This window comes from Myripristis murdjan, chromosome 17 (assembly GCF_902150065.1).
Source record: "Myripristis murdjan chromosome 17, fMyrMur1.1, whole genome shotgun sequence".
Lineage (NCBI taxonomy): Eukaryota > Metazoa > Chordata > Actinopteri > Holocentriformes > Holocentridae > Myripristis > Myripristis murdjan.
Genome location: NC_043996.1, coordinates 10,584,485 through 10,597,047, shown reverse-complemented (window position 1 = coordinate 10,597,047; position 12,563 = coordinate 10,584,485). Strand labels below are relative to the sequence as shown.

Sequence of the window (12,563 nt, the reverse complement as noted above, 5' to 3'; positions counted from 1 at the left end):
ATTTTCTCTTCTGTGAACTCGTGTTAATCGGTGGCGATATTTTTTTTCTTTCTTTCCTTTCGCTGTTTTCTGTTGTGTTTGGCTTTTTCAGTGATGTAGGCATGTTGTTTTCTATGCATTTTTTTTTTTTTTTTTTAATGGAATTAGAAAATCAAAGCTACTGTCTTTCCAGCTGCAGCTCCACAACAGAGAGGTAAGGAAGGGTCTAACTGAGATCTGATCACTTTCTTCAGACTGAGAAAGTGCTGTTAAGTCCAAAAGTTGTTTGAGAACAGGCTTTAATCGTTGTAACAAGAAGGACCATATGCGGGATTGAGAATTGGCTGCTCACCAAATTGCACCACAAACTCTACCTCACAGGTTTGAGTTTTCTCTGTTCGTTATCCAGCATCTCTCCCTGTCTTCACTTGTATTGTTGTTTTTATTGACTGAATAAACCCACAGCATTCTGAATAAAGTGGATTACTGCTTTAATGTCTGTATACAAGATAATGTGGCCATCTGATCTTTTTTTTTTTTTTTTTTGCAATTACATACACAGGCACAAGCACGTGCAAAAACACTGTCCCAGTGCCTGCCAGAGAAAGTGTGAGCATGCCCGTGACTGCTCTGCCCTTGACATGTATCCAATCAACCAAGCGTGCTGGATGGTTTAGTTAATTAAGCTTAATCTACCCCAAGAGACACATATGAGTGCTGTTACAGTGGCCCACTGAGCTGTCCCCATCCTCTCTTCTCTGGACCCCCCATGGAGCCATCAGGGTTATGCTACTCAACCATGTGCAAGTGCACTGACAGGGCTCTGGAGGAGCAGATTACATGTCAACTTGGAGTAATCTGACTGCAAAAGAATGTGAAGTACAATTTGCTAATTTCTCATAAATTATGGCACTTACCGCTTTTAAGTGTATTTTTTCAGATCAGATCAACTAGTTTAATGTTTGACTGGTTAAGAGGCATTTTTATGAGCCTATAATTACAGAAAAAATAGTTGAATCAATTAATTTACAGAAGAGTAACTAAAAGTATTCAGATTATGTTACGTTAGATGATTTGACCAGTTACAATTTTAATCAAAAATCAGTGCTCCGTGCTAAATAATATTTTGCTGATCTCGCTGAGGGGGGCTAATTAGTGTATTCTGTGTTATGCGACAAGGTTAGACTCCAAAAGGAAATAGCTGATTAACATTTTGGCCAGGCTGATTTGTCACTCGGGGAAAAAGAAAAAGGAAAAGAAAAAGCACACACATAACCAGAAACAGAACTGTTTTATTGTGCAAGTACACAAAAAAGAAGAAGAAAAAAGGCTGTTTAATTGGTATTGGAAGAGAGGAAAGTTACAAGAAAAAAGGGTTGGATAGTGAGCAAGTCATGCTGTTTGACAATAGACCAAAGATAAAAATGTCATGGTGTTGAAACAACTGTGGTAAATTGCATGTTTTACCGTCGTACAGCATTGGATCAGATTAAACAAGTTCCTTCCTAGCTTTCTGGGAGAATGTATCAGGCAGCTATTTCTTGGAACACCAACCATTACCTCATTTAGAACAAAGCAAAATAATAATAAAAAAAAAGGAACAACAAAAAACAAACAAACAAACAAACAAACAAACAAAAATGCTGTATGTCCAGAGTAACAGCCATACCTATATTTTTTAATCATTAATTCCCTTTTTCCTTTTTTTTTTATTGCTATCAAGAATTTGTAATTATCTTTACTTCTCTTCATTTTGTTGCCATCATGTGGACTCAGTGGCTTAATACAGTAACAGTAAAATCATCAACACAGTCTAATGTGTATTAATTCAGTTACTCAGAATAAGTACAACATGAAAATTTAAGATATTTTGTATAGATATACAATCATTTATCATGTGGTGCAAATGCTCCTACCCACTCTCACCTTTGTTATCATATCCCCTTTTAAAGCTTCTTTCTGCTTTCTCTCTGACGCTGTGGTGACAATTCACTTGCTCACTCTCACCTCTGCTGCGCACACAGCAAATTTCATGATGAGAATTTCTTCCCGTGACTGCTTCAGCGCGGTTTGTAATGCTTACACGGGCTGCAGTGGGGTTATGGTTTTAGCTCACACATCTAAATCTCCTCCCCTTTAAAGTCACTACACAAACATAAACGGCAAAAGCTCCCTTACAAGGCTGGTTACACATAGGTCTGTAGGGAGACAGAGGGAGGTGGCCGGCTGCTGGAAGTGATGCTCTGCCTCCTGGTGCTACATGGCATGAGGAGATGCCTCCTAAACCTCTCTCCTCCAAACACATGGAACAGAGGGTTCAGGCAGCAGTGGCAGTAAGCCAGTGTGTGACTGATGTAGTACCCATAAAGCATCACATCCTCCCATTCATCGGTGCTTACTGACTGAACATGAAGCTCCTCCAGGGATGCAAGAAATAGCACAACATTGTATGGTGCCCAGCAAATGAAAAAACCCAGAACTATCCCCAACAACAGCCCCAAAGCCTGGTTGCGTCCCCTCATTCTGCAGTGTCTGATAGTCATCCACATGCGGACATAACAGAATGTGATGATGATGAAGGGTATGAGGAAAAAAAGGCTGATGTGGAAGTAGATGCTAAACAGGTTCATAGCCAATGACTGTGAAGCTTCCTCGCACCTTATTTCACCATCAAAGCTGAATTTGGTCTCAGTGTTCACCGTGTCCTTGATGCTTGTGGCAGCACACACCAGCCATATTCCAGTGCTGGCCAAGATGGCGTAAAACCGTCTTCGGGCCTGTGCAGATGTAGACACGGCGTGGACCACAGCAACGTAGCGATCCAAAGTAATGGCAGTGAGGAACAACATGTAGCTGTAGATGCCAAGGAAGTAGATCCCGCTTATGATTTTACAGGCCCAGTCCCCAAAGATCCAGCCATGGAGGTGTTGGTAAGCCCAAACCGGCAGGGTCACGGTGAAGCAAAGGTCAGAGGCTGTGAGGTGCAGAAGCAGCAAGTCAGAAGTGCTCTTAGTTTCTCGTTTCCTCAGCAAAACCCAGAGGAGAAAGCTGTTTCCGAGAACGCTGAGGCAGAAGATGAGACTGTAGCACACAGTGGAGAAGAGATCAAATGATGATTCTTCGGGCTCCATGTATATTATGTCATCGCTGTCATAGTAAAAGCTGTCATAATCAGAGTAATGACCATTGGAGAGGTTGTAGGTGGCGGTAATATCCTCCATTCTTAAGGTCTTGTGAGGGAATGATGAAAAATCTGATAAAGAAATTAGGATACAATGTTCATCCCCCAAAAGAATCAAAGCAACCTTCACACCTATATATAATTCTTACAAAAATGTGTCAAAACATGATGTAAATCTAATAAAAATGATAAATTAAAAGCTAAAGAATTCATACTTTGTTGTACGAGATGTCACACCATTTGTTGCTCCCTGTTTGCACTGACGTCCTCTTGTATTTAGCCCATGGGAAACTGAAATGCTGTCTGACACATCTAGCACTTTGGTGAGCAAAACCTACCAACACAGCAGAATTTCAGAGCCCAGCCCTCCTTCATGACCACAATAACTGGTAGAGAAAGAAAATGAATACATTTTAATGAGATTCACACATTTTTTTATTGAAATATAATGAGGCCAGTGTCCTCTATACAGCTGCTTTGAAAACAATATCTGTGAGAACTGTAGGTTAACTTTATCACACATACTTCACAAACTTATCGCCCTCTGCACTCGGCAGATTTTTTTAAAAGCATGTACATATCATAAATTACATAGCAACTTTTTGAGAATAATATATTTCAGGAAAACATTTTAGATTAAGCTAAACAAACATAAATTACAGTCCTTTAGTTACTACAAATGCATGTAAGCTGCTTTGTTCAAACCCACAGAGTAGTAGAGATCCCAAGGTCCAAAATATGTCCTGCTGAATTACAGGAAACCATGTATAAAATGATGCACAAGAAATGTAGATAATTTGAGTTTGATGTAATGCTGCAGCAACAAAATAATGGTATCTTAGGTTTGACTATTTTATATACGTATTATGTAGCTTCAATGAAATGTTGCAACTAGCAGATTCAGAATATGTATGACACTATCTTACAATAAGGACTTCTTTCCAACTTTAAGGCTACTTAAAATGAAATTTAAGGGGAAATCAGACTTTAAAAGCATTTACAGCCATAATCTGGTTATTTCCAAGTGGCTGTAGACTGTAATTCAAACACTTCAGCAGAGCTTTTGGCTACAACAGCCTGGCCTTTCACAGCCTCATATTGTGAGGTGCTCTGATGGATGCTTTTCTCCTTTTCCCTCTCCATCCTCTTTCCATTTCCACAGTGGAAGAGATTCACCAGATGTATTCTGAACTTTTGCGAGAGTGTGTAAAGCATTGGGTTCATACAGCAATGAGAGTAGGCAAGTAGGCAAAAAATGTCATGGATGATAATCAACTTATCTTTCTTATGGCAGTCTTTTGGGTTGTACAGAGACAGGATGAGCATAATAATATGGTAAGGTCCCCAGCAGATAAAGAAGACCACGACAATGCACAACACAACCACAACGGTCCTGTGCTTTTTCCTGGTTGACTCATGCACAACTGTTTTGAGGATGGCAGAATAGCAGAAAACAATGATAGCAAATGGAAGGAAGAAGAGCAGTGCTATTTGGAGGTAATAGCCCATCTTAACCGCAGTGCTTTCAGGGTTATGAGAGTCTTCACAAGTAGCAGAATCGTTCCCATAGTATTCCACCTTTGCATTGACGGCATCGCTCACAGATGCAATAATGCTAATGGCCCAAGCAGCTGCACAGGCTCCCATTGCACACCTTTGCCTTTTTACAGAACTTGGCCATTTCTGCAGTACCACTGTTATGAACCGATCCACTGTCATAGCCGTCAGGAGAATGACACTACTGTACAAACCAACAAAGTAAGCCGCAGTCACAAATGCACAGGCAAAGTCACCAAAGACCCAGCTGGACTGGAGATAGTAGCCCCAGAATGGAAGGGTGAGAGCAAAAACCAGATCAGAGCAAGCCAGATTGAGGACAAACATGTTGGTGACTTTTTTGAGGTTCTCATAGCGGACAAGAATGCACAGGAGGAGAACGTTGCCGGTGACACTCAGGATGAAGATTAAAAAGAAGAACACAGCACTGATGTATCCCAAGTCAAATCCCCCAGCACAGATAATCTCCACTTCTTCATCACCACTGTAGTCCAGAGCTTTGCCATATACTGTGGGGTTGTAATCAGCTTCACCGTCAACACTCCCCATTTTAGCATTTCTAGGAAACATCAGCACAAAACTAAGGGTGGCAATTTACAGCAAAATATATCTTTTGAGCAACTCATGAAAGAAATGTTATGTCAAGAAATGTTATTTCTTTAAAAATGTCTACGGACAGGAGGAAATGCATAACTTACCCTGTACAACAGATCAGTCTTTTGTGTGATGGGCACTGCACTGTGTAACCAAAATTTGCTAGGCAGGCAGAACCGTCTTCCTCTTTTTGTTTCACATTAAGTCAGACAGTGCATGTGAATGTTGTGTAAGTATTTCCATTAAAACACATGCACATATATTTTTACCTTGTAGGCTACTGTAACTTGGTAATTATATGTGGAAGCAATAATGAGTTAGTCACTGTGTATTTTATTTTATTGTCAGACATGCATTAAAATAATGATCATTTTTTTGTGAAAATGCACACAGACTATCCTCGAATGGATTCCTGAAAATTCATGAAATCTTGAAGGTAAAAAGGTATAATAATACAATGCCATATTTACAGATATGAAAACAGAAAACACATTACAATAAAATACAAGTAATCAAATAATGAATGACATAATGCCTACCAATTATGCATACAAATTAATCATTGGTGCATCATCAAAATTATTACAAATAGCATGTGCTCTGATAATTTTTTTCTTTAATTTTTTGTATACAATTTGAGCAGAATCCAGAGACTGAATGAAATTCAGTCTCAGAAACCCCCTCACTCAGTGTAATATGAATAAGAAAAAAACGTGTGTTATAAACAGTGCAGTCGGCCCGAGCCTTGCTTAGGCTTGCTGTGGAAACGTGGTTATCGAGAACTCCTCACCACTTGTCACTGATATCATGGTGAGCCGGCTATTTCTCGTGCACTGACTGTTGCTTTTGCGACTCCAGCCCTTCAGCATTTTTTTCAAGTGGTTTCTAAATTTGACTCCAGCAAACATATAGAAGACAGGGTTAAGGCAGCAGTGTGAGAAAGCAAAAAGCTGACTGATGTAGAAGGCATAGGCCAGTGGATTGCTGTAGGTTTTACAATTTTCAGACAAGGTCGATGAGTCAGCAGTTTCTTGGACTTGAGAAGCCCGGGACCTTAGAAATATAACAATATTGTACGGTGCCCAGCTCACAAAGAAAACAAACACAAGTATTAAGATCAGCTTTAAAGTTTTGTGTCTGTGTCTCCTCCTCTGCGCTGTAGGCCGCAGAAGCCTGCACAAGATCTGAGTATAGCAAAAAATGACAACCAGACATGTCATTATAAAGAGAACATTTTGCAGGTAGGTTCCCCATGACTTCCAGGTAGAACTATAATAACAATATTTTTCTTCCTGGACTTCCATGAAGAGCAAGGCTGGAGCTGCTGCCAAGAAGCTCACAGCCCAAATGATGACAGATGCCATGATGCCGTAGACGCCATTTGGGGACACAAAGTCTGACAGGGGACTCACGACGGCTACATACCGGTGAATCGTCATCATGATGAGCAGGATGCCGCTGCTGTAGAAGCCGATGTAAAAGACAAAGCTGACTATTTTGCACGTGTGCTCCCCTAAAGTCCATCCATACATGTAGTAGTAGGCCCAGAAGGGCAGCCCTACGGTGAAGATGAGATCAGATACAGCCAGGTTCAGGATAAAAGTGTTGGTGAGCGACTTGAGGTTCTCATACTTGGCCAAAATGACCATGGCCAGTATGTTGCCAAACAGACTGAAGATCACCACAATGGAGAAAAACACAAGCGTGGACATTGCTCCAAACTGGTTTACGGTTGTCTTGTTGCACACTTCATCTTCATAGTCAGACACATAATAATTAGAATATATATCACTGTAACTATCTGGAATAGGTGTGGGTGTATTTTGTCCAATTGCAGCCATTCTTCTTCAGGGGAAAAAAACCTGAATTAAAAAAAATAATAATTGAAAACATGTCAGACTATAAAATACAGTGGTGACGCAGTATCTAATTTGCATGATGTCACTGTTTTCTCTAATTATTTACATATACATACATGTCTATATCTATCTATCTATCTATCTATCTATCTATCTATCTATCTATATAAATATAAAACTCTTCCTCTCTCTCTCTCTCTCTCTCTCTCTCTCTCTGTGTGTGTGTGTGTGTGTGTGTGTGTGGCCTCTGCTAATTAAAACAATCAAAAATTCAATCTAAGATGCACATACCTGCACAAAGACCATGAGCACAACAGGGTCCTTTTTTGAAATGCAAATATGAAAGCTCAGACAGGAATTGTGCCTTAAGTATAAACCAAAAAGACGAACAGAGATTTCTACCTTGGTCACCCTCCACACAGGACAATTTTTTTTTCTCCTTTTTTTTTTTTTTTTTTTTTTTTTTTTTTAATCTAAACAGGGTTAATTTAATCACTTGTTGTATAATACATACAATGAATATTTACCTTTCCTGTTTTTCTTATAAGTTCTGTGATTTTTTTTTTTTTCCAGTTACCACATTTAGTTGCCATAAACAATAAGAATGAGGAATAAATAAATAAAAAATAGAATCAACTTGGCATGTGAAGGGCACTGTGGTTGGAGTGGCCTATTGACCCACATTGGTCCTGCAATCATGACACTCATCCCAAAATATCTGCTTACTCAGTGTAATTCACCATGAAAGGCCTCAGCTGAGTGCCTAAAATGTGAATGCAAAAATAACAATAAATAAAATCCTAATTATTGACAGATAATCAGGGAAGAAAATGGAGCTGTAAAACCGCACTGACGCTAAATTAATATCTTATTATGACACACCACATGCCCCAGCGTTTATTTACCTAGTGTCTCTCAACCAAACTAGGACTGGAGGTCGCGACTGCACGGGACTATTTATCCGTCCGGGCTGTCAATCATCGCTAGTGCCCGCCCCCAAGGTAGCAAGTTACTGCTGTGTAACAAACTGGACTGAGTGGGACATTTTACATATCAAGTACGTCAATATTTCAGCTGTTTAATTAATGTTAAGGTGTTTTGCTGTAGTTACAACCAGAATGCGACGTGTTGTGAGAGAAATGTGGTGGAAAATAAGTCGGAACTGAAGCAGGGCTGCGAACAGGTGCATGCCGTAGCACTCGGAAGCTCTCACCAAAAAAAAAGAGCGATGTTCAGGTCGTCGTTTGTCGCCTGTTAAAGCCAGTTTTAAGCCACATTGGAGTCCAGTTTTCTGTGTTGTGTCGGTGGCACATGTCAATAAGCCGTTTTCATGCGTCAGTGGGAATTCCCTGAACAACATGTTGGGCAATAGTGGGGTATCTGATATTGTGCTGCCGCTGGCCGGCTCAGATCCACCTGTCGTCTTGCTTTAAATATGTCATCTCTTCCGTGCTCGCAGGCTAATATCGATTATATTGATTCGGCTAAAGTATATTTGACGAAAACTGTGCCGTGGTAGCGAAAAACAAAGTGCCTGAGAGGACCTGCTCTGATAACACGACCATTATTCCCACTACGTATCACCATAACAGCTATAATATTCCCACAGGGACTCTTAGCGTGTTTATTTGGATTGTGTGTGCGGCACAGTGGCCTTAATGTATTTTGGCTGTGTGTGTTTATGCTCTGTGATATTGCTAGAGAATCTAATGCCTTTGGCTATCGCCTGTTTTTTGTCCTACCGTACTTTTAACTTCATGATATTTGCAAGTTGCTCGGTGATTATTGTGATTAGGGAATATTCATTATAGGATTAGTGTTGTTTTCAAGGGGGAGCCTTGTAACAGTCAGGGTAATGCTGTCATGTTTTGTTAATGGAAAACAAAAGCTTGCCTACGATTTGTAGCCTTGTTTTTATATTGTAAGACACAATATAAGGAGTAAGCTGTAAGAGAGTGTTATATCTCCACAGTCAAAAATAATATCAGCACCTCTCTTATGTTTGTGTATTAAGTTGAGTCTCCCTTTTTGTATTTTAAGTGATTTATATTAGTGTCAAGTTTTCTTGGAGCAATCAGGTCTTATTATACCTATACATGATAAACTAATGGAGTCATTATTAATAGTGGTGGTAGTATTATTGACTGCATCTTTAACTCTGGCTTTTTATTGAAATGTTGCATACAGGCATTTATTCCTCATCAAAGAACATGCTGTTTTAATATTGTGTGTATGGATTGTAATTTTCTGATCATTATTTAGTATTACAGTGAACAGTGTTTATATAATGAGCATATTCGTAAGACATGCATTGTTTGCACCCTGCATGCAGGATTTGGGGTCCCCGGCCACCGCACCCTTTTCCCCACAATGGCCTCATCATCGGTTGGGGAGAATCAGCTGCAGAGGATAATCAGAGACCTGCGTGGTGAGGAAGCCATCCACACATGAACATAATATGATTCCAGATTTCACATCCACAGTAATGTCTGACTGCATGTGTCACTCTCCTGTCTAGATTCTGTGTTGGAGTTGAGTAAAGAGCACAAGGAGTGTGGTGAACCAATTACAGATGACAGCTCCAACCTGCACAAGTTCTCCTATAAGCTAGAGTACCTGCTACAGGTATGGTACCTAACCAAACTCTTATCCAAAACATTTTACAGTGCATGGAACAGCAGAATAAGCTAAATCCCACATTGCCAGCAACACAGTAATCATTAGCAAAGAATGTAAATGTTGTTTACAGCTGCAGCACCGAGAGAATGGATAAAAAACAAACTCCTGTGTCCCTAAAATATCCCCTGTTGAACATATGTATAATTAAGAAGTATTACATCAGTTCTACCATCCAAACCTCTGTAAGTTATTTAGATGACTGGAGCCAAGTAATGCTGCTTAGGGTGTTGCTCAGTGATTTAACAATGTCTTACTTTTTTAAGTTTGACCAGAAAGAGAAGACAACCTTTCTTGGCCAAAGGAAGGACTACTGGGATTACTTCTGTGACTGCTTGGCTAAGATCAAGGGAGCTAATGATGGCATCCGTTTTGTTAAGTCCATCCCTGAGGTAATCCTCCACAGCCACACACATACACAGACGCACACACATACGTACATGCACACGCACACAGCCTCAGCCTCACCTTCCCTGCCTTGAGCCTGCAGCACACACTCACACACCCGCATGCAGGAATAACACAGTCAGTGTAAAACTAAGTAACTAATCCCCGGGTCATCCAGGTAGAGCTCAGTGCTGGTAATTCACTTGCCACTCTGCTCCTGTCCCTGCTCGACTGTTTCTTTATCAGCGCTTCTCCTGGGAATTGGTAGTGGTGAGCGTCAGACTAGAATAGCTGCCTCTGAATTGCTAATTTATTAGAATTTTCTATTCTTAGAGCTCTACTCTGTAGCTTTTGTTTTACTCTGCCACATCCATTTTAATCTTGATTTCTGTGTTTATTTATGCTTTGTGGTGTAACAGCGTCTTTGGGAGTAATCTGAATGGGCTTTTCAAATATATTTATGAATTGTTTTGCCTTTTGGGACAGTATTGCCTTCTTTCTGCTTGATTTTAATCTATTTAATCTGTTCGAACAGCAAATCTGAGGTGTCAGGATTCATTTGTAGTGTAATGAATTAGCTGTATTTGATGTAGCAATGTCTGCCAACCCACTCTACCACATTATAGTGATACCATATTCTAGAGTGACAGATAAAATTATCAAGGACGTGTTTATCCAAGTGTATTAGTTTGTCATCGGATGCCTGCTAGAATTATCCACTGAAGATATTTGTAGTCCCAAACATAGCTTTTTAGTAAGTCTCATAGTTCAGTAAGAGTTGACTGCCACTTGCTAGTAAGTAGTGGAACTAGTTTGCCTCAGGCACTGTATGATACTTAAAATATTACTTTTACTCTGGTTCTTGTTGGTTAGTCACAGATGTACCGGAGGCCCCAGCTGGTGTCCGTATGGTAGATCTTTGACTCTGTCCTCTTACTTAAATCCTCCCATCTGCTATCAGGGAGGCTATTGGCTATTCTGCTAATGGCTTACAGATAGATGATGTGGATTTAGTGTCTGTGCTATGCTGACCTTTAAACTTAGACATCTTGAAATGTTCTGTTTTTGTTTTGTTTTGTTTTTTTTTTGTTTTTGTTTTTTTTTTCCCAGGAATGAGTGCATTTTGTTGTCATTCGAAAAGATTGGTCTTTGGAAATGTAGTACTATGTTATGCTATATTGGTACATTCAAATGAATTTTATTAAGGAAGTGGGAACCAATTGACGTCACATTGTTAGGCCTGTATTTTGACTGTAGACTTTTGTGGTTTATCTATGTTGCATTGAGTCAAGGCTTGCGTGTGTGTGTGTGTCTGTAAATATATATTTATTTATATGTCTATATTTGTGCATGTGTTTGCCCGCAGTTGAAGACATCACTTGGGAAAGGAAGGGCCTTCATCCGCTACTCGCTGGTGCACCAACGCCTGGCCGACACACTGCAGCAGTGTCTCATAAATCAGAAGGTCACAAGGTTAGCATGCGCACACACACACACACACACACACACCTAGACATAGATTTAGCTACAGAAGTAAATAAAGGTGCTGGCATTACCAGAATGGTAAGGGAAGTGAGTTTGTGACTACAGTGAGATGTTAACAGTTTGAGAGACTTTAGTCAAGGTCTTGCATCCCTTCCCTCAACAAGTAACACCAAAACATCCTAGAATCACTCCTCTGTTGTGCAAGGATGCTGCCCAGTAGACAGAAGTAGCAGACTGTAATTGTACTGGGAAGATGTCTTGAGTGAATACATGTTTGTGTATGAATATGATAAAAATGGTAAATGGTGTATGAATATGCAGTAAGAGTAGCCCTACGGTAAAAGTCACTTGCATTTCTTGAAAACTTGTAACCTCAAAAGTGCCCACCAAATCCAGTTATACTTCCTCTTTACTTGACTTCAGTTCCTTTTCCATGTTTCAGTTCTGTTGCCACATAAGCCAGGTTTTCCTGCTTCCTCAAATACCTAAATGTCAACAGACTTTGCCTTTTTCCATAGTATGTCATGGTGGTGTGTGTGTGCATCTTTTGAGTGTGTGTCTGTTTATCTCTTTATCTGTGTTGCTAGCTGGCTATGTATATCATATCTACATCTATATACATCTACAGCTATCTATCTATCTATATCTAGATCTGGATCAAGATCTACATCGATATAGATACATGCACACGTAACGGTTTCAGTGCCGTTTGCTTTGTATATTAGGGAGAAAAAAACAGTATACCATCTGTAACCTTCTCTGTATTTTGTCTTATTTGTGTTTTTTTTTTTTTTTTTCACTCAGAGATTTGGGATATGAAATCAACACATATTGAAAGTCCACTT

The 12,563-nt window shown here is 39.8% G+C and overlaps 4 protein-coding genes across 7 annotated transcripts in view; 1 reads left to right on the top strand and 3 right to left on the bottom strand.

The window, feature by feature from the left end:
• Window positions 1–2,119: 2,119 nt before the first annotated feature.
• Window positions 2,120–3,200, bottom strand: xcr1b.3 (chemokine (C motif) receptor 1b, duplicate 3). Its single transcript, XM_030073972.1, has one exon. It carries the CDS (start codon window positions 3,198–3,200, stop codon window positions 2,166–2,168), a length of 1,035 nt encoding a protein of 344 aa, XP_029929832.1. The 3' UTR covers window positions 2,120–2,165.
• A 784-nt stretch (window positions 3,201–3,984) lies between these two features.
• xcr1b.2 (chemokine (C motif) receptor 1b, duplicate 2) lies at window positions 3,985–5,446 on the bottom strand. The gene is made up of 2 exons (XM_030074901.1): window positions 5,416–5,446; window positions 3,985–5,276 (listed from the first exon to the last, which is right to left on the bottom strand). Exon 2 carries the CDS (start codon window positions 5,264–5,266, stop codon window positions 4,175–4,177), a length of 1,092 nt encoding a protein of 363 aa, XP_029930761.1. The 5' UTR covers window positions 5,267–5,276; window positions 5,416–5,446; the 3' UTR covers window positions 3,985–4,174.
• A 540-nt stretch (window positions 5,447–5,986) lies between these two features.
• LOC115375821 (chemokine XC receptor 1-like) lies at window positions 5,987–8,452 on the bottom strand. 2 transcript variants are annotated; one of them, XM_030075384.1, is made up of 2 exons: window positions 8,384–8,452; window positions 5,987–7,173 (listed from the first exon to the last, which is right to left on the bottom strand). In XM_030075384.1, exon 2 carries the CDS (start codon window positions 7,150–7,152, stop codon window positions 6,061–6,063), a length of 1,092 nt encoding a protein of 363 aa, XP_029931244.1. In that variant the 5' UTR covers window positions 7,153–7,173; window positions 8,384–8,452; the 3' UTR covers window positions 5,987–6,060. The 2 variants fall into 2 exon arrangements, with proteins under 2 accessions (XP_029931244.1, XP_029931243.1); XM_030075383.1 differs by lacking the exon at window positions 8,384–8,452 and adding an exon at window positions 7,462–7,491.
• Window positions 8,162–12,563, top strand: part of fyco1b (FYVE and coiled-coil domain autophagy adaptor 1b) — a 16,920-nt gene continuing 12,518 nt past the window's right edge. For 2 of the 3 annotated variants that reach the window (XM_030075358.1, XM_030075356.1), the window contains exons 1-5: window positions 8,162–8,227; window positions 9,503–9,598; window positions 9,689–9,795; window positions 10,113–10,238; window positions 11,600–11,706. In XM_030075358.1, the coding sequence (XP_029931218.1) occupies window positions 9,541–9,598; window positions 9,689–9,795; window positions 10,113–10,238; window positions 11,600–11,706 (398 nt within the window). In that variant the 5' untranslated portion in view covers window positions 8,162–8,227; window positions 9,503–9,540. Of the gene's footprint in view, window positions 8,228–8,335; window positions 8,354–9,502; window positions 9,599–9,688; window positions 9,796–10,112; window positions 10,239–11,599; window positions 11,707–12,563 lie in introns of those variants that run through there. The other variant, XM_030075357.1, reaches the window with a different exon arrangement.